The sequence below is a fragment of the Mobula birostris genome, chromosome 25 (genome assembly GCF_030028105.1).
Source record: "Mobula birostris isolate sMobBir1 chromosome 25, sMobBir1.hap1, whole genome shotgun sequence".
NCBI classification, from domain to species: domain Eukaryota; kingdom Metazoa; phylum Chordata; class Chondrichthyes; order Myliobatiformes; family Myliobatidae; genus Mobula; species Mobula birostris.
The window spans coordinates 12,264,045-12,289,251 of NC_092394.1; the positions used below are offsets into that span (position 1 = coordinate 12,264,045).

General features: G+C 42.6%; 1 protein-coding gene across 7 annotated transcripts in view; it reads right to left on the reverse strand.

The window, feature by feature from the left end:
• Nucleotides 1-975: 975 nt before the first annotated feature.
• nf1a (neurofibromin 1a) overlaps nt 976-25,207 on the reverse strand; it is a 374,121-nt gene continuing 349,889 nt past the window's right edge. For 5 of the 7 annotated variants that reach the window (XM_072243431.1, XM_072243433.1, XM_072243435.1 and 2 more), the window contains 5 exons: nt 23,988-24,088; nt 23,428-23,570; nt 20,553-20,599; nt 18,707-18,923; nt 976-2,461 (listed from right to left, as the gene is read on the reverse strand). In XM_072243431.1, the coding sequence (XP_072099532.1) occupies nt 2,319-2,461; nt 18,707-18,923; nt 20,553-20,599; nt 23,428-23,570; nt 23,988-24,088 (651 nt within the window). In that variant the 3' untranslated portion in view covers nt 976-2,318. The remainder of the gene's footprint in view (nt 2,462-18,706; nt 18,924-20,552; nt 20,600-23,427; nt 23,571-23,987; nt 24,089-25,207) is intronic. The other 2 variants (XM_072243436.1, XM_072243434.1) reach the window with 1 other exon arrangement.

The following is a 25,207-nucleotide window of genomic DNA, read 5'->3' on the forward strand; positions in this document are numbered from 1 at the left end:
GTTGCTGGCACACAGCATGGATCCCATGGAAAAGACTGTGTAATTCTACACTTGAACTACCAAAAGAAATAATTTCATACTTCAGTGATTCAGAGCTGCACCTAAAAATTCACTACCTATTCAGGTCTGTGTCCACTGTCATCTAAGTAAGTTACTCTTGTTACCAGCAGGCCGACAGAAGGGGAACCTGGTACATTGTGACCTTTTGTCATTTATCACTTCCAAGATTTCTGAGGAGGTTCAGAATAAATATCTGATGAGTTTCTTGATTTTTTTTAGGAATGACTGGAACATTCAAATTAAAGGACAATGGATTGTACATCCTAAACCTAATAAAGTGGCCACCTGACTGTATGTTTGTGGTCTGCTAATGCAACCCATCCACTTCAAGGTTTGACATGTTGTGCATTCAGAGATGCTGTTTTGCACACCACTGTTGTAACGCCTGGTTATTTGAGCTACTGGCACTGTTATGTCAGTTTGAACATTCTCCTCTGACCTCACATTAACAAGGCATTTTTTGCCCACAGAACTGCTGCTTATTGGATTTTTTGTTTTTGTTTTTTGCACTTTTCTTTGTAAACTCTAGAGACTGTTGTTCACGAAAATCCTGGGAGATTAGCAGTTTCTGAGAAACTCAAATCATACAGCACCAACAATTATTCCACAGTCAAAGTCACTTAATCACATTTCTTCCACATTCTGATGCTTGGTCTGAACAACAACTGAACCTCTTGTCCATGTCTGCATGCTTTTATGCACTGAGCTGCTGCCACATGACTGGCTGACTAGATACTTGGACTAACGAGCGGGTGTACCTAATAAAGTGGCCACTGAGGGTAGAGTGGGGAAGTACAGTCCTCCATCCAGAAGCAAAGTTATTTAAACTGCATCATAAACAGAATCAACATGTTTTGCAACATCAGATAATGGGACATTTTTTCCCCCAACAAGACTTGTGAGTAACATTAACAGCCATTTTCTTTTTGATTCTTTTAATGACATAAAATGCAACGGAAGGAAAGAGAGAAGTTAACATTACTGACACTAGAATAATCAAATTTCATATGTTATACATGTACAGCAACTAACTGCTTTACAAAAAGCAAAATAATACAATATATCATCACATGTATTTACAGTGTAGTAAATATACCTTTCTCAATTTTACACAAAAACTATTTACAGATGAACATACTGCAGTTTAAAAAAACTCTGTGGCCAACACTAGCAGTGACTTCTTGCAGTAAGGTCTGTTGCATAACATTGACTGAGAGAAACATCTTTGAGTTTTAAATTGTGTGCGCATGTGAACGTTTGTGGGGTGTGGGTGTGTTGACCTAGAAACTAAATTGAAGATACTCATATTAGTCTCAGGTCACCTGCTCCGAGTTGATCCGCATTCAACTGTGAACAGAATCGTCTTGAAATCACACCAGAATATTTTGTTAAATGCACAAGATAGAGGTGCCGTTTCAGTTTTATTTTTGAGACGTTAACGGCATCTACACAATTGTCCCTAAAGGAGTCACATTCGCTGAATACCACAAATTTAATACTAAGTTTTTTTTTGTTTGTAATAATTACCTATTTTGGCAAAGTTCTTGCATATCATAGTTTAATTCATAGTTTTTCCAGGACTGTAAACAAATATAAAAAGAAAGACAAAGTCTTTGCTATTTGCGGATCAGTAAAATAAATGTATTGGATATGTACATTTTCTATGATTGCTGCAATGGACCTAACTTCGGTGAGTTAAATGTGCTTTAAACATGATGTTTGGTTACTGTACCTACAGCTTAAAAGGTTTCTTTCTCTAAACACAGGGTACCCTCAAAGCAAAAATCACCAACAGACATGATTAATTGCTACCCATTAAGCCATTTCTATTGATCGCTGAAAACTGAACTGTAAACAGAGGTTAAGCACTTTTCATTATCGTGTAGAAGGCGATTAGGTTAGAACCTTCCCTTCTGCAATTAATGGTTTCCATGTTTTGACAGCGATTACAGTGTTGATACGAATCTCAGTGCCTTTCCCCCCCTCCCCCAACTAAAGTAAAGGTGACAGAATTAAAACGAATCCTCTCTTTGCAACGCTAAGTTCCATGAAGAAGAACTCTTGTATTGAAACTGTAGAGAACACTGATGGCGTGAAAGGGAACTAAGATGAGTGTCCGGTCGCACAGCAATCTTCGCCCGTTAGTTGGATGGTGCACATCCCATGTGACGGGAAGAGAGCGTCTTTTTTTTGGGGGGAGCAGAAGGGCCCACTTGGCCGTAGCCTGACCAGGCCGGGTGGGTCAATCACAGAACACGTCACACAATCTTTTTAATGCTGGGGCGCTTGAAGCTGCTAGCACTGCGTTGCTTCTGCACTTGACTTGCAGACCCATGACGGATTCGCCCACTGTTGGCGTGTCCCGATGTTGGTGAGAGTTCCACGTTCTCTTTATCAATTCCTATGGAAACACACAGGTATACAGAGTGAATGCTAGTCACCATGAAGTGCACAAATTTCTAAGTAAATTTATTATCAAAGTACGCATGTTACCATATACAACCTTAAGATTACTTTTCTTGCAGGTATTTACTGGAAAATAAATTCAATTAAAGGCATCCGTTAGTCTTGCGAGACCATGGATCTGCGCCTGGAAAGTCTTCACTCTCCAGGGCGCAGGCCTGGGCAAGATTGTGTGGAAGACCAGCAGTTGCCCATGCTGCAAGTCTCCCCTCTCCATGACACCGATGTTGTCCAAGGGAAGAGCATTAGGACCCATACAGCTTGGTACCAGTGTCGTCGCAGAGCGATGTGTGATTAAGTGCCTTGCTCAAGGACACAACATGTTGCCTTGGCTGGGGCTCGAACTCACGACCTTCAGGTCACTAGTCCAATGCCTTAACCACTTGCTCACGTGCCCACACACAGGAAAACAAAGAATCTCTGAAAAATATATGTAAGTAAAAACTGATGAACAATCAATGTGTGAAAGAAGACAGTGTGCAAAGAAAAAGCATGAGTTGTAAAGAGTTCCTGAAAGTGAGTCTGTAGTTAGTAGAAGCAATTCACAGTGGTGAGTGAAGTTATCAATGTCGGTACAGTAGGCTGAGGGTTGAAGGGTAATTACTGCTCCTGAACCTGGTGGTGTGGGACCTAAAGCTTCTGTATCTCCTGTCTGATGGTAGCAGCAAGAAGAGAGCACGGCCTGGATGATGGGTGCCTTTGATGACAGATGCTGCTTTCTTGAGGCAGCTTTCCGTGTAAGTGTACTTGGTAGTGAGAGGGCCTTGCTTGTGATGGGACTGGGCTGCATCCACCACTTTCTGCAGCCTTTCCTGTTCCTGGGCGTTGGAGTTTTCATGCCAGGCCATGATGCAGTGTTAGGATACTCTTCCATTGTGCATCAACAGATGTTTGTCACAGTTTTAAATAAACTTCTAAGAAAGTACAGACACTTTAAAAAGAAACGTCACCAACCAAAAACACAGCGCAACATCAAGCAGGCAGCTACACAATCAGGAAAGATAATCAAAGCCTCAATGAGTCTTTTAATCTTGAATCTTGCATCAAATCAAATGAGCGAGGATTGTGCTGAACTGCCCGTGAGTAGAACAGGCTATTCAGCTCCAGCAGCCCATTCCATGCACTCACCACTCTCTGCGTAAAAACCTTACCCCTGACATCTCCACTGTACCCACTTCCAAGCACCTTAAAACTATGCCCTCTCATGCTAGCCATCTCAGCCCTGGGGAAAAGCCTCTGACTATCCACACGATCAATGCCTCTTATTACCTTCTACACCTCCATCAAGTCATCTCTCATCCTCCATCGCTCCAAGGAGAAAAGGCTGATTTCACTCAACCTATTCTTATAAGGCATGCTCCCCAATCCAGGCAACATCCTTGTAAATCTCCTCTGCACCTTTCTATGGTTTCCATGTCCCTCCTATAGTGACCAGAATTGAGCACCGTACTCCAAGTGGGGCCTGACCAGGGTCCTACATAGCTGTAACATTACCTCTCGGCTCTTAAACTCAAACCCACGATTGATGAAGGCCAATGCACCATATACCTTCTTAACCACAGAGTCAACCTGCGCAGCAGCTTTGAGTGCCCTATGGACACAGACCCCAAGGTCCCTCTGATCCTCCACACTACCAAGAGTTTTACCATTAATACTATATTCTGTCATCATATTTGACCTACCAAAATGAACCACCTCACACTTATCTGGGTTGAACTCCATCTGCCACTTCTCATCCCAGTTTTGCATCCTATCAATGTCCCGTTGTAACCTCTGACAGCCCTCCACACTATCCACAGCACCCCCAACCTTTGTGTCATCACAAATTTACTAACCCATCCCTCCACTTCCTCATCCAGGTCATTTATAAACATTACAAAGAGTACGGGACCAGAACAGATCCCTGAGGCACACCACTGGTGACTGACCTCCATGCGGAATATGACCCGTCTACAACCATTCTTTGCCTTCTGTGGGCAAGTCAATTCTGGATCCACAAAGCAATGTCCCCTTGGATCCCATGCCTCCTTACTTTCTCAATAAGCCTTGCATGGGGTACCTTATCAAATGCCTTGCTAAAATCCATATACATGACATCTACGGCTCTACCTTCATCAATGTGCTTAGTCACATTCTCAAAAAATTCAATCAGGCTCATAAGGTAAGACTTGCCTTCGACAAAGCCATGCTGACAATTCCTAATCATATTATGCCTCTCTAAATGCTCATAAATCCTGCCTCTCAGGATCTTCTCCATCAACTTATCAACCACTGAAGTAAGACTCACTGGTCTATAATTTCCTGAGCTATTTCTACTCCCTTTCTTGAATAAGGGAACAACATCCGCAACCCTCCAACCCTCCGGAACCTCTCCTGTCCCCATTGATGATGCAAAGATCATTGCCAGAGGCTCAGCAATCTCCTCCCTCGCTTCCCACAGTAGCCTGGGGTACATCCCATCCAGTCCCGGAGACTTATCCAACTTGATGCTTTCCAAAAGCTCCAGCACATCCTCTTTCTTAATATATGTATCTACATTCTCAAGTTTTTCAGTCCACTGCAAGTCATCCCTACAATCGTCAAAATCCTTTTCCGTAGTGAATACTGAAGCAAAGTATTCATAAGTACCTCCGCTATTTCCTCCAGTTCCATACACACTTTTCCATTGTCACACTTGATTGGTCCTGTTCTCTCACATCTTATCCTCTTGCTCCTCACATTCTTGTAGAATGCCCTGGGGTTTTCCTTAATCCTGTCCGTCAAGGCCTTCTCATGGCCCCTTCTGGCTCTCCTAATTTCATTCTTAAGCTCCTTCCTGCGGTTGCCCCTCAGTCCAAGGTAAAAAGTCCAGTTTATTCAATCTCTTGTCACAGCTAACATTCTAATCTAGTCAACATCTCAGTTAATCTCCCCTGCACTGTGTCCAGAACAATCACATCATTCTTATGCTGAGGCAAGGACAACACAACCTACTACGTATGGCTAAGCCATTGATTTACAAAATTGTGAAGTTTCAAAGTTGCAGGGTAACTTTTATCAATGCCTCGAACTATGAAGGCAAGCATGCCACATGCTGCCTTCACCAACATATCAACCTGTATGCCATTGTCAAAGAACTATGAACTTGCACCCCAGGTCTCTGTTCATTAACATTCCTCATTTAGAGTACATTTCCTAACCATATATGACTTTCCTAAAGGCATTACTGTGCACTTGTCGGGATTAAATTCCAGCTATATATATTCTAGCTATTTATATTTGTATAATAGCTATAAATTTCACAGCCCAGTTCTAAGCTCCAAAGTACACAGGCTTTTGAAGATTAGAGATGAGCTTTATTTGTCACATGTACATTGAAACATACAGTGAGATGTGTCTCTTCCTCAATGACAACAAGACAGAGGAGACGGTTATTGACCTCAGGAGAACTCGCACCACTCACACCCTCTACACATTGGCGACACAGCAGTGGAAACTGCAAACACTTTCAAACTCCTGGGAGTGCACAACTTGCATAACCTCCCATGGTCCCAGCACACATATGACACAATCAGGAAAGCTCACCAACACCTCTACTTTATGAGTCTTTGAATCTTGAGTTTGCATCAAATCAAATGAGTGAGGATTGTACTGAGCAGCCCGTGAGTAGGACAGGCTATTTAGCTCCCTGCGCCATTCAACCAGACCATGTCTTTATTTTCATGCCATATAACCACCTCCACACCCTGCCTGGGAAAAGCGTATGTGTTTACAAACCCATTGGATCTTCAGCATCCAACTGGACTTCAGTAGAACCAGTAACCGTGTATGGCTGATGTTACAATCAACTGCTTCATGACTGTGATGTTTGGAGTCCTTGGCGACAAGTGCACTTGCTTTGTGTCAGTTTCAGCCTTTGGTTCTTGTGAAGATGATCGCTTGCACTGATCTGGCTTCCCCCCAGTATCACTAACCTTCTTAGAACATTGAACAGTACAGCACAGAGCAGACCCCTCGACCCATGATGTTGTACTGAACCTTTAACCTTCAATCTAATGCTACCCTCCAACACAGCACTCCATTTTTCTTTTATCCATATGCTTATCTAACAGTCTACCTCCTCCTCCTGGCAATGCGTTCCACGCCCTCACCACTCTCTGTGTTAAAATTCTACCTCTGACATCCTGCAATCACCTTCAAATTATGCCCATTCATATCAGCACTTTTTTTTCCCCTGGGAAAAAGTCTCTTGCTGTCCATTTTATCTATGCTTCTTAACATCTTGTACATCTCTATCAAGTCACCTCTAATCCTCCTTCGCCCAAATAGAAAAGCCCTAGTTTGCTCAACATTTCTTCATAAGACATGCTCTCTAATCCAGGCAGTATTCTGGTGAATTTCCTCTGCACCCTCTCTAAAGTTTACACATCCTTCGTATAATGAAGTAATCAGCACTGAACACAATATCCCAAGTGTGGTCTAACTATGGTTTTACAGAGTTACACATTAACTCGTGGTTTCTTCCCCTGATTAATGAAGGCCAATGCATCATATGTCATCTCAAGCAACTGAGTTTGTTTGGGGGTTCAAATCTTTAAGGAGAACTGAAGAGATCTTTGATCTCTGTTTATCAATGGGTATAAACTGAGTGAAAGGAACAGAAAAAGGAGAAATTCTTGTCCAGGTGCTTTGACGTTTTAGTGTCTTGTTTGGGGTGGGGGTAGAGGGAATCAACATTCAAAGTTCAAAGCCAATTTATTATGAAAGTACATATACTGCTGCAAAGAAAAAGTTTGTGAACCCTTTGCAGTTACCTGGCACTAATTACTCATAAAATGTGGTCTGATCTTCATCAAAGTCACAATAATAGACAACATAATCTGCCTAAACTAATAGCACACAATTGAACAACTTCTTGTCAATACTGAGTACACCGTTTAAACAATCACAGTCTAGGTTGAGAACAGTATGTAAACCTCTGGGGTAATGCCTTCTCAAAAGGTGATCCAATCAATGAGATGAGATTGGAGGTGTGGGTTGTGGTGCCCTGCCCTATAAAAGACACACAAAGTTAGGTTACTGACAGAGCTTGCTCTTCTCAAAAAAAAAATCTGTTTATGTGCACCATGTCTCAATCAAAACAACTTTCAGAGGACCTTAGAAGAAGAATTGTAGACACATGAAGCTTGAAAAGGCTACAAAAGCATTTCTAAAGACCTGAGTGTTCAGCAGTGCACAGCAAGAGAAATTGTCTACAAATGGAGGAAATTCAGTAGTGTTGCTACTCTTCCTAGGAGTGGGCATTCTGCAAAGATCACACCAAGAGCACAACATGCAATCCTGAAGGAGGTGAAAAGGAACTCAAGGGTTATATCAAAAGACCTGCAGAAATCTCTAGAACTTACTTGCTAAAGTCTCTGTTCATGTGTTCACTACAAGAAAAACACTGAACAAGAATGATGTTCGTGGAAGGACACCATGGAGGAAACCACTGCTCTCCAAAAGAAAAACATTGCTGCATGTCTCAAGTTTGTAAAAGACCACCTGGATGTTCCACAATGCTTCTGGGACAATGTTTTGTGGATTGACGAGACACAAGTTGAACTCTTTGGCAGAAATGCACACCGCTATATTTGGAGGACAAAGGGCACTGCACACCAGCACCAAAACCTCATCCCAACTGTGAAGCACGGTGGAAAGAGCATCATGATTTGGGTCTGCTTTGCTACCTCAGGGCCTGGACAGCTTGCAATTGTTGAGGAAACAATAAATTCAAAATTGTATCAAGACATTTCCCAGCAGAAAGTCAAGGTAGCAGTCCGCTATCTGAAGCTTAATAGATGTCAGATGATGCAACAAGACAGTGATCCAAAACACAAGAGTAAATCAACAACAGAATGGTTTAAAAAGAAGGAAATTTGTGATTTGGAATGGCTAAGTCAGAGTCCAGACCTTAACCCAATTGAGAAGCTGTGGCATGACCTGAAGAGGGCTGTTCATGCAAGGTATCCCAGAAATATTGATGAACTGAAACAGTTTTGTATAGAGGAATGGTCTAAAATTCCTCATCACTGTTGTGCAGGTCTGATCAGCACCTATAGGAAATGTTTGGTGGAGGTTATTGCTGTTAAAGGAGGTTCTACCAGCTATTAATTACAAGGGTTCACATACTTTTTCCAGCCTGGATTGTGAATAATTAAACAATGTGTTCAATAAAGATGAAAAGTACAATTGTTCGTGTGTTATTAGTTTAGGCTGTGTTTGTCTATTATTATGACTAAGATGAAGATTAGACCACATTTTATGAGTAATTAATGCAGAAAGCCAGGTAATGGCAAAGAGTTCACAAACTTTTTCTTGCAACTGTATATAAAGATTTTCCTGGCATAATAATAGAAAGAACTGAAACAGCTCTGCACTGTATGAATGCAGCAGTTTTATGTGGCGACAGGAGTGGACCAATAATCCACTAATCCAGTAAGACAGGAAATGACATGTGGAACTCCTACATTGGTTTTAGTTTTTGTAGTAACCAAACACTAGTTTCATAAACATCTCCAGAACAACTGGCTGGTAATGTGAAGACTTGGCTTTTAGGAGCAAGAACAGATGGAGCTCCTGTTCAAAGAGCTACTGAAATATTAAAATGTCACCTAGACTACTAATATTCCCGCTGATCTGGGATGGTCAGGTAGTCCACACACGGGCACTGAGGTTTACTGGCTCGTGCTCATCCATGCTTTTTTTAAAAATTAGGATTGCATTCAAGTTTAGGCCAGCCACCTTAAATTAACAATAGCACGTCAAGAAGAGGGCGAAGTTTGTGGAGTGTGGAACACAGAGCAAGATCTTGTAGGGCAGGGGGTGGCAGAAAGAGAGCAAGTAGGAACACACACAAAATGCTGGAGGAACTCAGCAGGTCAGGCAGCATCTATGGAGAGGAATGAACAGCTGATGTTTCGGGCTGAGACCTTTCATCAGGACTGGAAGGGAAGGGGGCAGAAGCCAGAATGAAAAGGTGAGGGGAGAGGAAGAAGTACAAGCTGGCAGGTGATGGATGAGGGGGAAGGTGGGTGGGAGTGGTGGGGGAATTATGTGAGAATCTGGGAGTGACTGGTGGAAAAAGTAAAGGCCCAAGAAGGAGGAATCTGATAGGAGAGGAGAGTGGACCATGGGGGAAAGGGAAGGAGGAGAGACACCAGAGGGACGTGATGGGCAGGTGAGGAGAAGAGAAGGGATAAGAGAGGAGCCATGATGAAGAATGGGAAAAAGAGAGAAGGGAGAGGAGGGAGAAATCACAGGAAGTTAGAGAAATCAAGGTTCATGCTGACAGGTTGGAAGCCACCCAGACAGAATATGAGGTAACACACACAAAGTGCTGAAGGAACTCAGCAGGTCAGGCAGCATCTATGGAAATAGATGCCTGAGAGGAGAAAATGGATAAACAGTCGATGTTTTGGGCTGAGACCCTTCTTCAGGACTGGTAAGGAAGAAGGAAGATGCCAGAATAAAAAAGTGGGGGTTGGGAAAAAATGATAGCTAGATGGTGATAGGTGAAGCCCGGTGGGTATGAAAGGTAAAAGGCTGGAGAGGAAGGAGTCTAATCAGACAGGAGAGTAGACCATGGGAGAAAGGTCACTGGAGAGTATGAGTTGTTGCTTCTTCAACCTGGCAGGGAGATCCCATCAGCAGGGAAAACATCAGAACACATGGACAAGAATTTCACCTTTGACTGTTCCTAACAACTTCAACTGTATAGTTACCACCACAACCAGAAGGTATACGGTTACACGGCCCAAATGCAGACTTCAAATGTTTATTCTCAAACTACAAGACTCGCAGGCAATTTTCCTTTTTTAAAATTTCCCTTCGTCGATCAGCTTAGAACTCGGAGACATTGTTTCAGAATTAGGAGTCAGTTATTACAGATAAAGACAAGAAGGAATTTCTTTTTTCAGAGCATGAATCTTTGGAATCCTCTACCCCAGGGAGCTGTGGGGATGAGGTCATTGAATATATTTAGGCTGATACAGACAGGGTGCTGATCTCACAAACAAGAAAAAAAATCTACAGATGCTGGAAATCAGAGCAATGCACACAAAATGCTGGAGGAACTCAGCAGGCCAGGCAGCATCTTTGGAGATGAGGAAACAGCCAACATTTCGGGCCGAGACCCTTCATCAGGCTGTTGGTCTATTGGGAGTCAGTATTTCTAGTGAAAGGCAAGAAAATGGAACTGAAACCAAGATTAGTTACGATCTTACTCTGTGACAGAGTAGGCGCAAGGCAAGGGCTACATGGCTGTTTCTGGCTCCTATTTCGTACGTTTCTTTGCAGAAAATGCTGAATCTCTAAATATTCCTGTTTATTTTCCCCACTCTACTTGCCCCCTTCATCCTGTCCTGTATTCTTTTGGTTCTGTCCTGCTCATGTATAATATAGGTTCTCACCGCCCAATGGGCAGGGGGTACAAGAGCTTTAGGTCCCCACGCCACCAAGTTCAGGAAGAGTTATTACCCTACAACCATCAGGCTCCTGAGCCAGTGTGGATAACTTCACTCATCCCAGCACTAAATTGACTCTACAACCTATGGACACACTTTTATGGACTCAACAACTCATGTTCTCAGTAATAATTATTTACTTTTTTAAAAATTGCACAATTTGTCTAAATTTGCACATTTCAGTCTTTGTTATTTATAGCTTTTCATAAATTATATTGTAGTTCCTTAAATGCTCGCAAGAAAGTGAATGTCAGGGTAGCATATGTTGACATACTGTATATGTACTCAGATAATACATTTATTTAGAACTTTGTATTTGGTAAAATAATACACAATTATTTATAAAATTATGAATTCAAGATTATTGTTACGGGTGATTGCAAACTCAAGGAATTTCCCCCACTGTTCTCTCTAAGCTGTACAGCAACTGAAATGCTCCCGCACATATAGCCTTCGTTGTCACGCAACTGCGCAGCAACAAACACTGCGTGTGCGGGAGTACTTCAGTTACTGCGTGGCCACACAGCTTAGAGGGAACAGTGATCTCCTGACGCACTCCCTTCTTTAAAGGAGATGCATGTGGTTTCTCTTGAGCAGCTGCTGGCTAAACAAATCTGTCTGTGGTCATAAAGACGACTGCAAATTGGCAACAATTGAAAAAGCAGCTGATATTCAAGCCGGGCAGCAGCTGCGGTGAAACTGCTCAACATTCAAGTCTATGACTTGGATTTTTGTAGGGAAATGCCAGGAGTGCTTGTTGTCCTGGCAGCAGTTTCATGAGGCACTGTTGGCAGATGTCGGCAGCAGTTTCCTGGATTCTGCAGTTCAGTAAGACAGCACAGTGTTCTGGAGGCTCCCCCACAGCCGAACGGTTCTCAATTTAAATGCAGGGAAACAACTGGAAGAGTCTCAAACAGGTGCCAGCACTTACACTCAGGTTTGTACTGTGCTGTACTATTCTATGTTCTATGTTCTATTAAGCGTGACCTTACTGAACTCTTCCTGTGTTTTCAATATTTGCATTTTAGATTAATATTTAAAGATGTTTATTAATTGTAAAAGCTAAATAAATTCTGTGTCTTTTCTTTCTGCATGAATGTGCAGGAAATGGAAATGCTGATCTAAGAACCTGATGAATGCCTCCACTACCACTCCAGACAACTGATTCCACTCCTGATGAAAGGTCTTGGTCTGAAATGTCAACTGTTTATTCCTTTCCACAGATGCTGCCTGGCCTGCTGAGTTCCTCCAGCATTTTGTGTGTCTTTTTGAATATCTGACACTTTATAACGGTCCAGCACAGGGACAGGGCCTTCAGCCCATGATGTTGTGCCGAACCCATTAAATTAGAAAACAAACTTCCAGTTAAACTGATCCCTTCCGGGATTAATCTGGGACAAAGTCCACATCCTTCCATTTCCTGCACATTCATGGGACTATCTAAGAGCCTCTTGAACAGCTCTACCACCACCCCAGACAGCCAATTCCAAGCACCAAGCACCTCCTATGTTAAAAAAACCAGCCCGGCACATCTTCTTTGAATTTATCCCCTCTCACCTTAAATGCATTCCTCTTAGTGTTAAATATTTCAACCCTGAGAAAAAGATATTGTCTGTCTACTCGATCTGTGCCCCTCATAATCTTATAAACCTCTGTCAGCTCTCCCCTCAGCCTCCGTCACCCCAGAGAAAACGACCCAAGTTTGTCCAACCTCTCTGTATAGCACATGCCCCCTGATCCAGGCAGCACCCTTCAAAGCTTTTACACCCTTTAATCGGGTAACCAGAATTGGGTGCAGTTCACCCAATGTGGCCAAAGTAGAATTTTATAAAGCTGCAGCATAATTTCCTGACATTGGAATGCAGTTTCTCAACTGCTAAAGATTATAGAAGGCATTCTATCTGGATGCATAATGACTTGATACGCAACTAACATTTACCTCAAAAGAACTTCTTGAAAGGGCAATTGGAAGATTCACTATAAATTTTTGCAATGAAATAGTGATAATACAGTACTGTGCAAAAGTCTTAGGCACATATAGGGTGCACAGTATTGTATTTGTCAACCTGGAGCAAAGAGCTTGTTTGTAAATCTGGTAGGAGCAAAGGATGTTGGGAATGGCAAGGGTGGAGCGCCACGGGAGGGGTGAGGGACAACAGGCAGGGGCAAGGGGTGTCATGGGTGCAGACATACCCAGCCCATGGCACAAAAAAGATTGGGAACCCCTGCTCTTCACCATCTCACCTGCTGAAGCTGAACTCTGACAAGTCATTTAACTGTATTAAACAATATCTCTGCACTTCTGGAAGAATCCACTAGATGGCAGAAAAGGCACAATTTTTTAAAAAACATATTTTAAACGCCAGAGATCCTGCAGATGCTGGAAAACCAGAGTAACACACACCAAATGCTGGAGGAACTCAGTCGGTCAGGCAGCATCCATGGAGGGGAATAAAGAGTCTACATTTCGGGCCAAGACTCTTCAACAGGACTGATATTTTTTCAAATGTTCATAGCTTTGAATCGTTCAAGACATCTTCTCAAGGGCAATAAATGCTGGCTTAGCTGGCAATGCCCACATCCCGTAAATGAATAAATTAAAAAAAAAACACTTCGCTGCAGAATAATAACGTTCAGATGGTGGTCAGTCAGTTCTCGGTGCCTGACTTACAATTCTTTTCACCCTGTTCCTTTGCTCGGCCTTCCTTTCAAACAAAATGCAATCTCTTTTCAAAAAAATAAATGCTAGATCTGCTTCCAGCACTCACTCAAAACCACATACTTCACAGTATTTGAGCACCAAAGTGAAAATCATCTTCTCAGTGTGCCTGTCCCAGTGTCACATAACCAGATAATTTACTCGATGACTGAATGGAAAAAAGAGCTCTTTGTTCGAAGAAGGCATACCTTAAATAGTTATTTAGGCAGTGTCTAATATAGATGAGTTACGGGAGATTGAAAATCTAGTTAAGTAGTATCACAACAACAGCCTCTCAATTAACGTCAGCAAAACCAACGAGCTGATTAATGACTACAGGGGGAAGAAGCTGGAGGTTTCTGAGCCAGTCCTCGTTAGGGGAACAAAGCTAAAGAGGGTCAGTAACTTTAAGTTCCTTGGCGTTATCACATCAGAGGATTTGTCCTGGGACCAACTCTTCAGTGTCATCACAAAGACAGCACCTTTACTTTACTTGAAGCTTGCATACATTCAGCACATTAACAAAAACTTTGGCAAACTTCTTTAGATGCACAATGGAGAGTATCCTAACTGGTTGCATCATGGCAGAAAGGGATGGGTACAGCCCAGTCCATCACAGGTGAAGCCCTCCCAACTACTAGGTCCATTTACGTGGAGTGTTGTCACAGGAAAGCAGCATCCATCATCAATGACCTCCACCATCCAGGTCATGTTCTCTTCCCACTACTACAATCGAGCAGGAGGCACAGAAGCCTTAGGTCCCACTCCACCAGGTTCAGAAACCATTATTACCCTACAACCTGAACCATCGTGGATAACTTAATTCTTCACTACTCTGAACTGATTCTTTGAACTACAGACTCACTTTCAAGGACTCCTTACAACTCATTTTCTCCGTTTTATTTATAAGATTAGCTTTGTCACACGTACATCAAAACATGCAGAGAAGTGTGTCGTTTGCATCAAATCAGATGAGCAAGGGTTGTGTTGGCCTTGCTTATGGTGTCAACATAGCATGACCACAACTTGCAAACCCTAACTCTATGGTACGTCTTCAGGACGTGGGAGGAAACTGGAGCACCTGGAGGAAACCCAAGCAGTCATGGGAAGAACATACAATCCTCAATACAGGAGTGGTGGGAATTGAACCCCAATTGGTAATTGATGGCGCTGTAAAGCATTATGCTAACTGCACTATTTGTCTTCTTTTGTACATTGGTGCTCATTGGTCTTTGCTTATGTAGATTTGTGTAAAATTGTTATTGAATTTCCTTTTTCCCTGTAAATGCCTGCAAGAAAATGAATCTCAGTGTGGTGTATGATGACATATACGACAGTACTTTGATAATAAATTTACTTTGAACTTTGAAATACTAATACAATGCTGAAAGAGATGCTGGAGTAAAAAGGGAGAAAATACTAAATATAATGAGGTTCTATTTGCTGACACTCAACTCCCATCTACAAGAGAGTTTAACACTACCACAAATATAAGCTACTTTGCAGCTCGTTCTACTAAATCATCCACATTTCTAATTTTTAAAAACTATAGTGAATTCAGGCAACTTTGGAATGGCCACGCTATAGTTTTCATCTGTACCAGAGAATTTCACCAGCAGAAGATCTCACATGCGGTAATGTTGGGGATCGTTTACACACTGGCCAAAATGACAATAGCACACAGCCGGAGGAGACGAGGGAGGAAAAATGGAACAAGAGTAAGTTTTAGTCTGCGCTTAATAAAGTGACAGATAAAGATCAAATACAACATAGATTGAAACCAGACAGAAAGGGCAGATTCAGAAGAAATATCAGAAGTGAAATTGGAAAGGATTGACCTCCCTCCACCGCAATCACTTAAAATCTGCCACTTTTGGAATAACCAGAACCTGGGGTGACAACCCATAGAACTTCCACCTGGAGGTTCAAGTTAAAAATTATTCTGCATTAAAAAATAACAGGTTTCAGCAAATGTGTATGCAAAACGTGTGGTAATCCCAACGAACAATTTATAATTAGTGGATTTTAAAAGCAGCATCTTCTCACCATAGTTCTGCTGTGCTCCGAGAGCTATTTATCAGATATCAGTGGGAAGAGAATTGACACACTGACACTTGAACCTTTCTGCTTTCATAAGCCTCCAACTAGGTACAGCTGAAAAATATTACTTAAAAATGTGCGTGCAACCTGAATTAACACCCAAAAGCGAATTGAGAAAAATGAAAACGATCTCAAGAAAGCTAAGTTGTACCCTGTTCACTAAGTAAGACCATAAGACTCTGCAACAGAGTCAGGCCATTGAGTATGCTTCACCATATGATCACAGCTGATTTATTTTCCCTCTCAACCACATTTCCCTGCCTTCTCCTTATAACCTTTAATGTCCTTACAGATCAAGCACCTATCAACCTCTGCTTTAAATATACCCAATGACTTAGCCTCCATAGCTGTCTATGGCAATGAATTCCACAGATTCACAACCCTCTGGCTGAAGAAATTCCTCCTCATCTCTGTTCTAAAAGGACATCCTTTTATTCTGAGTCTGTGCCCCCTGGTCCTAGACTTCCCCACTTTTGGCAACATCTGCTTCACACCCATTCTATCTAGGCCTTTTAATATTCAATAGGTTTCAATGAGAGTACCCTCATTCTTGTACACTCCTGCGAGTATAGGCCCAGAGCCAGTAAACGCTCATCTATTAACCCTTTCATTCTTGGGATCTTTCTAGTGAACCTCCTCTGGATTATTTCCAATGCCAGCACATCCTTAGAGCATCATCGTGTCGATGTCGTATGACGTGTGTCATCATGGTCTTATGACCATGATTGTTCTTGGCAAATTTTTCTACACAAGTGGTTTGCCATTGCCTTCTTCTGCGCAGTGTCTTTACAAGACAGGCGACCCCAGCCATTATCAGTACCTATTTGGAGATTGTCCGCCTGGCGTCAGTGGTCACATAACCAGGACTTGTGATATGCACCGGCTGCTCAAACAACTGGCCATCGCCTGCTCCCATGGCTTCCCGTGACCCTGATCAGGTGCTACACCTTGCCCAAGGGTGACCTGCAGGCTACCGGAGGGAAGGAGCACCATACACAAGTGTAAAGGAGAGAAAAAAAATTATTACTCCAGATCCAATGCAGCACAAAAAAAAGATAAAGAACACAATAATAAAACAACACAATAAATATAAATACATAAGATAGTTTATATACATAGATTGATTGTTTATATCTCCACCCCACCACCTAATCCTTAGATAAGGAGCCCAAAACTGCCCACAATAAAGTCAGACCACATTCCATGTGTATACCCCTCATACATTGTGAGTGTTCAGGAAAGGAACAGAAACTGCTAAAGATTGTGTAAAGATTTCATGTACATCTGCTTTCACTCCATCCTCCCGCCACCCCACTAGGAATACGGTTCCCCTGGTCCTCACCTACCACCCCACCAGCCTCCGGGTCCAACATATTATTCTCCGTAACTTTTGCCACCTCCAACGGAATTCCACCACTAAGCACATCTTTCCCTCCCCCCCTCTCTCTGCATTCCGCAGGGATCGCTCCCTATGCGACTCCCTTGTCCATTCATCCCCCCCATCCCTCCCCATGGATCTCCCTCCTGGCACTTATAAGCGGAACAAGTGCTACACATGCCCTTACACTTCCTCCCTTACCACCATTCAGGGCCCCAGACAGTCCTTCCAGGTGAGGCAACACTTCACCTGTGAGTCGGCTGGGGTGATATACTGCGTCCGGTGCTCCCGATGTGGCCTTTGATATATTGGCGAGACCCGATGCAGACTGGGAGACCGCTTTGCTGAACACCTACGCTCTGTCCGCCAGAGAAAGCAGGATCTCACAGTGGCCACACATTTTAATTCCACATCCCATTCCCATTCTGACATGTCTATCCACGGCCTCCTCTACTGTAAAGATGAAGCCACACTCAGGTTGGAGGAACAACACCTTATATTCCGTCTGGGTAGCCTCCAACCTGATGGCATGAATATTGACTTCTCTAACTTCCGCTAGTGTCCCACCTCCCCCTTATACCCCATCCGTTATTTATTTATATACACATTCTTTCTCTCTCTCCTTTTTCTCCCTCTGTCCCTCTGACTATACCCCTTGCCCATCCTCTGGGTTTTTCCCCCCTCCCCCTTTTCCTTCTCCCTGGGCCTCCTGTCCCATGATCCTCTCATATCCCTTTTGCCAATCACCTGTCCAGCTCTTGGCTCCATCCCTCCCCCTCCTGTCTTCTCCTATCATTTTGGATCTCCCCCTCCCCCTCCCACTTTCAAATCTCTTACTAGCTCTTCCTTCAGGTAGTCCTGAGAAAGGGTCTCAGCCTGAAATGTCAACTGCACCTCTTCCTATAGATGCTGCCTGGCCTGCTGCGTTCACCAGCAACTTTGATGTGTGTTGCTTGAATTTTCAGCATCTGCAGAGTTCCTCGTGTTTACTGCTAAAGATTGTATTGGAATAGAAATTCCTTGCCCTTGATTTTCGATATACTTGAGCAAGGATCAGTTCAGGTAATTTCCATTGATGGAAAGACCAGCACTAGCCCACCCACCTATATACAGAAAGGTGCTGGATAAAGGTCAGAAACAACATGAAGGAACCCACCCACCCTGCTCATGGACTGTTTGTCCCACTTCCGTCAGTAGCTTCATACCAGGACTACCAGACTTTTCCCCAAGCAGTAAGACTGATCTACACCTTCACCCACTAATGCACCCCTCCACTCCCCCCACCACCATTACTTTATCATTTACTGTCAGTCACCTTATGTACAAACACTCCCGTGCCTAGCGTCACTTTACAGATCAATCTATGTATATAAGCTATTTAATGTAATTAATATTTATTGTGTTCTTCATCTTATTGTGTTTCTTTTTGTGCTGCATCGGATCCGATGTAACAATTATTTTGTTCTCCTTTACACCTGTGTGCAGGAAATGACATTCAGCAATCTTGAAGAGATTTTCACTCACCAGGAGAATGCTGGGTGGTTGCCAGTGAGGTCATGGAATTCGAGAGGTTTAAGTTGGCGGTAATGCTAAGCTGGCTTTGGACAGGGGGTGGGTAGGGAGAGGTCGGTGTGCGTAAGGACTCCTCAGTGGATTCTTCATCTATTCCTGGCAAATACGTGTCGATTAATGCATCCAGAAACTTCACAATCAGCTCGGCGTAGTCCGGGATCTGGGTTTGCTGTGCAACAGGATAAACATTAGAGGAATATAGTTAAAATTAAAGGTTTCAACAATGATCCAAGTCAAATTTAAAATTAGAGAAATACATCTTAGCAGAACAATTCAAGCAAATGAAAGGGGTTAAATCTACAGGGGAAACAATGTTTGCTCAGAGAAACAGCTCCATTATATATTGGGAGAAACAAGAGAAATCATTTGTTGAGCTGTGTAAGTTATTTGTACTGTATAATCTTTGCACCAAGACTTGAATTACAAGAAAGCTCTTCACTTTGTGGGTACTGTGACAGCAGCACTGACAGCTGGGCAGACTGGAACAGCACCAAGGGTTTGGAAACACAGGGAGCTTCAGGGGAGAGGAGGGGAGGCATGGATGGTTCCTGATTTGGAAGTAGGACTTGCTGCCTCATTTGTATCTGCAGAAGCATATTAACTGGAGCCACTGTGCAGCAAATTCAGCGAGGTTCATAACTTCATTCCACTCCAGCATCAGTGCAGTTCTATTTATTAGACAAAGGGACAGAAGACGATAAGACACCGAGTGGAATTAGGTCATTCAGCTTATAAGGTCACCTCTGCCATTTGATCACGGCTGATTTATTATCCTTCTCAACTCCATTTTCCTACCTCTTCCCGTAACCTTTGACACCCTTACTAATCCAGAACCTATCAATCTCCACTTTAAATATACTCAATAATTTGGCCTCCACAGCCGTCTGTGACAATGAATTCCAGATTCACCACCCTCTAGCTAAAGAAATTCCTCTATCTCTGTTCTAAAGGGATGCACCTGTATTCTGGGGCTGTGCCCTCTGTTTATAGACCCTCCTATGTTTGGAAACATCCTGTCCACGTCTGCTCTGATTATGCCTTAGAAGCAAACTACTCAGTCCCTTGTCCTTTCTGTCCCTCACTGAAATTATGGGTGATCTGTGAATGTACAAATTCCTTACAGGCAGAGGCGGGAATTAAACCCAGGTTGCCTGTACTGTAAAGCATCGAGCTAACCACTATGCTACCATGCCACCCCTTCTTCCCCTCTTCCCTTCTCCTCCCTTGGCTTTACATTTATCAACCATGCTTCTCATTCTCAGCCCCTCGATCCCGTGTTAGGTGGAAATAGTTTCATTCTATATATGTCATCAGTTCTTATGATACCTGGAAGACCAAAACCAAATCACCACATTGTTGTCCAAAACCCAAAGAGTACAATCCAAGTTTGATTCAACTCTTCCCATAGGTCAACTAGTGGAGTTCTAGCTAAGTTTGCTCCACAGCCAATATATCCTATGGAGCACACAACTGTACAACTTCACAGTGTGTACAAATTGGCTGAAGTGATATCTATGTCACAACAGAGATTACCCTACAAATGTAATTAACTGCAAGGTTTTCTAGAAAATTTGGAGCCCATGAAAAAAGTCATCTATAAACATTTTTGATTGCATTAATTTTTAATTAATATTTCTTTAATGTTTCACCCAAAACTATCTCATTAAAAGTAATGAACATAATCACTTAATAATATTTTGTCCATTGTATCTATTTTCTACTTAAACATGCAGACAAGTCAATGCAAAGCCTAAAGCAAAAGTATTTAAATGATGCTTCAAAATAGTTTCAGTCGCACCTTAGAGAAAGATCCTGCGAATCTCCAAAGTCCATTGAAACCAAAACCTGAAATAGTGGGGCAAGAAAAATAATTATGAAGAGAAAACAATTCAAATCTTGGGACTTATTAGTGTACCAATCAAGATTAGAGTGTCCATTACCCCCAGATTTGCTTTTGATTCGTTATCTACAAGGACATACTTCAGTTGCACCTCAAATACTTCTGTATTGAACTTTTTAGACCATAAGACCACAGAAGCAGAATTAGGCCATTTGGCCCATCGAGTCTGCTCCCCCACTTCATCATGGCTGATCCATTTCCATCTCAGCCCCAGTCTCCTGCCTTCTCCTGTAACCCTTCATGCCCTGACTAATCAAGAATCTATCAACCTATGACTTAAATATACCCATTGACTTGGCTTCCACAGCTGCTGGTGGCAACAAATTCCACAGATTCACCACCCTTTGGCTAAAGAAATTCCTCCTCATCTTTGTTCTAAATGGACGTTCCTCTATTCCGAGGTTGTGTCCTCTGGCCTTGGACCCCAATCCCCGATCATAGGAAACAAGCTTGTTTGGCAACACACACGAAATGCTGGAGGAATTCAGCAGGCCAGGCAGCATCTATGGAAAAAAGTACAGTCAGCGTTTTGGGCCAAGATCCCTGAAACGTCGACTGTACCTTTTTCCATAGATGCTGCCTGGCATGCAGAGTTCCTCCAGCATTTTATGTGTGTTGCCTGGATTTCCAGCATCTGCAGGTTTTCTCTTGTTTTTGTATTTTGTTTGGCTTTAATTTTCATCCGGATATTGAGCAACAAAGCTCATATAGCATCCAATTCAGTTTACAGTGAACTTTTGTGTTGCATCCAGCATTTATGTGAGGAGTCTTAAAACTGGGAACCATGGTTTTGTTACTGTATAAAGAATGTACTTGTTAATAGCTCAACTGACAGTACAATGTTTCCAAAGATCTCTGGTGATCCAACTAATGTCATGGAATCTTATCCATCTTAATGATCTAGTTCCTTCCTACCTGGAGCAAGGCCAACAACATGTGCCAGCTCTTACTGAATTTGTTGTGGTTTCTATATGGCTTTCATGGGGGAGAACGAAAACAAGGTAGCGTTGGTCTAAAGTGAGAGAAAGGAGTTTCAAAGGGATTCGAGGGGTAAGCTTTCCTCTTAGACAGAAAGTGATTGATATCTTGAACGTGCTGCCAGATGCGGTGGAAGAATCCAACACAATTACAATGTTTTAGAGGCATTAAGACAAGCACTTCAAGAGGAGAGGTGTATAAGGATATAGTGCTAGTGCAGTTATATGGAATTAGTGTAGATAGGCACACACACACATTTTATTTATTTATTAATTGAGATACAGTGCAGAATAGGCTCTTGGAGCCACGCCACCCAAGAATCCCCCAATCCCTAATCACAGGGCAATTTATAATGACCAGTTAACTTACCAAGCAGTACATCTTTTGCACTGTGGGAAGAAGTCAAGCAACGTATATGGAGGGGAATAAACAATCACCATTTTGGGCCGAGACCTTTCATCAGGATTGGAAAGGACGGAGGAAGAAGCAAGAATAAGATGGTGGTGGAGGGGAAGGAGTACAAGCTGGCAGGTGACAGGTGAAACCAGGCGAGTGGGAGGGTGGGTGGGTGGGAATGAAGTGAGAAGCTGGAAGGTGGCTATGTGGAAGAGGTTAAATCCTGAAGGTGGCGCTATCTGGTAGGAGAGGAAGTGGCCCATGGAAGGAAGGGAAGGAGGGGTGGGGAACCAGAGGGAGGTAATAGGTAGGTGAGGAGAAGGGCTGAGAGGGTGACCAGTGTAGAGAATGGAAAAAGACTGAGGGGGAAGAAGTTAGAGAAATCGCTGCTCATGCCGTCAGTTAGGAGGCTACCCAGACAGAATATGAGGTGTTACTCCAGTCCGAATGTGGCCTCATGGTGGCAGTAGAGGAGACACAGACATGTTGGAATGGGAATGGGAAGCTGAACTGAAATGGGTGGCCACCGGGAGATCCTGCCTTTTGCGTCAAACAGATGATCAGTGCAGATGGGCCCATTTCTGTGCTGTGAAACTTTAAAACTGTAATGGCCAATTTGTAATAACATCCTTAGAATTCAAAAGAGATTTACACCAAGGTAGACTAGTCTGGGCCTGATTCCAGGTTCTGGAAGAAGTGACATTAGATCTGGTTTTGCTGAACAAGACAACCAACACCATCTGTGTTTCGTTACACACAAGCTCATGAATTTCAGTTGATAATGTGAATTCTTACTGGAGAATCCAGGGAACATAATGGACCAAAGGGGCCAGCATGATAACATAGTGGTTAGTGCAACGTTTTACAGCACCAATGATCACCGATTGGAGTTCAAATACTGCCATTGTCATTTGTATGTTATCCCCATGACGACGTGGGTTTCTCCAGGTGCTCCAGTTTCATCCCACACTCCAAAGACGTAGGGGTTAGGGGTCGTGAGTTGTGGGCATGCTATGCTGGTGAAGGGATCATGGCGACAGTTGTAGGCTGCCCCAGCACTGTCCTCAAGCTGCATTGGCCGTCAATCAAAACAAATCATTTCATTGTATGTTGCGATGTACATGTGACAAAAACTTTTAATCTTTATCGCTTCATTCTATGCTGGAAACATCTATTATTATGTGAAGCAACACACGATGAGCTGCAATAAAGACAGCAATCAACAACATGCTGACTTCCATGTCTTTGTCCCTGCCTTATATAGATATCATTAATGGGGAAGTTCTTTGACTATTTTTCAGCAAGATGTTATACTTTGCCAAACCACCCCCTCTTCCCCTCCCTCGCTGAGAAGGTTTCAGTTCCAAGACAATGAAATAAAGCTGTAAAGCCCACTTACTTTGTAAACATGCTGGCGGATACTGAGGTGGTGATTCTTCATGATACACCACACTCTGCACAATCCCATGGATGGGATTTAGCAGATTGGGGTCTTGGCATAGTGACAGCAATGTATTAATCTTGGAGTCCAGTAAATTGTGTCTAAGTATCACAAAAAAACACAATAATGAATCTACTAACAACGTCTAAAATGTATTTAATAGTTGACAATGATATCACATTAGGAAATGGCAATAAGCCACTATCTATTAGATTATTTCTGCAAACATAACCTTAACACTGCCCTACAAATAACTTTGAAACACAGCACTTGTTGCTTTTTTAGCCTTTTCTGAAAACATAAATGACTTGATGGAATGCACTGGATGTTCTGCTAAATAGAGACATTAGTCTTTTCAAAAAAGCTCAAATTCTCTGAAGCACTTTAGTGAATGACATGTTTGTGGATGAGGGGCTTGCTGTGCTTAGAAAGAGACCACTAAATGCTCATTCCAACGGTTACAATTTAGAATCTAGTTGAAGATCAGATGCGTGTTATGCAACACCAGAGGAACTTACACAATGGGAAACACTTTGGGGAAGACGACACTGGCTTCAGCTAAGTACTCGTACAGGATGCGCTGATCAAACTCATCTGTAGTGTATTTCACCAATGTGGCCTTTAGAGAAAAACACAAACTCATTAGATGGTTGAAATTGATTTCCACGTTATCCTGATCTATAAAGAAAAGTGCCATGAGATAACTTCATGTCAAGTTTACAGATAACAGTGGTCACCACACAGATCACAGAATTCAGACTGCTTGTTTAGATAATCTTATTTTCCTCCAAGGTTTGAAAACAAAGCTTATCATGTGCAAAACTTCGCATCTCTAAATTCAGGAAGCAAGCTAACTGTCTTGATAACAGAACCTGCTAACAAGACGCTTTAAAGTAAACATTTTATCTTTGGATTGATTCAAAACCCACTCATATACATTTCAATGTACACTGCTGCATATGAAAAAACTCAGCTGGATTATGAATCTACCCACATTCCTTCCCCAGTACCTAGGTCCACCAATCACCTGCCAGCTTGCACTTCTTCCCCACCTCGCCAAATTTCTTATTCTGCTTTGCGCGCCTTTCCCTTCCAGTCCCAACCTAGGGTCTCAGCTAGAAAAGTCAACTGTTTATTCCTCTCCACAGATGCTGCCTGCTCTTCTAGCTCCTCCAGCATTTTGTGTTTGCTGCTCTGGTATATAAAAAAAAATTGAAGTCGTTCAAAATTTAAACACAGATCTTGCAGATGCTATAAATCTTGAGCAAGACACACAACGTGCTGGAGGAACTCAACATGTCAGACAACATCTGTGGAGAGGAATAAGCAGTCAGGGTTTTTGGCTGAGAAGATTCCTCCAGCACTTTGTGCATATTTGTTCCTCAAAAATTTAGGTCGTTCTATGTCAGGAATGACCTTTATGTTCTCATCTAAAGACCTGAAAATCCCAATTTCCTCAGGGTAATTTCTAATCAGGAATTTATTACAGCCTGCCAGCCTTGAAGAATTTAAGGCTAATATTGGTGGCAGGTCAAAAACTCCCAGACTGTAAGTTGCCCAGTGTGTACCATTACTAACATGACTTGGTAAAAATGTTTAATCCTACTACTCTGTAGTCATTCTTGCACTGTACATAACACAACTCACAAGTCAGATCCACATTAATCTTATTTGCCTGCATTAGGGCAGCAACTTTCCTTAACTTGAATCTAGAATTCTGCTGCTCCACTCTGTCCCT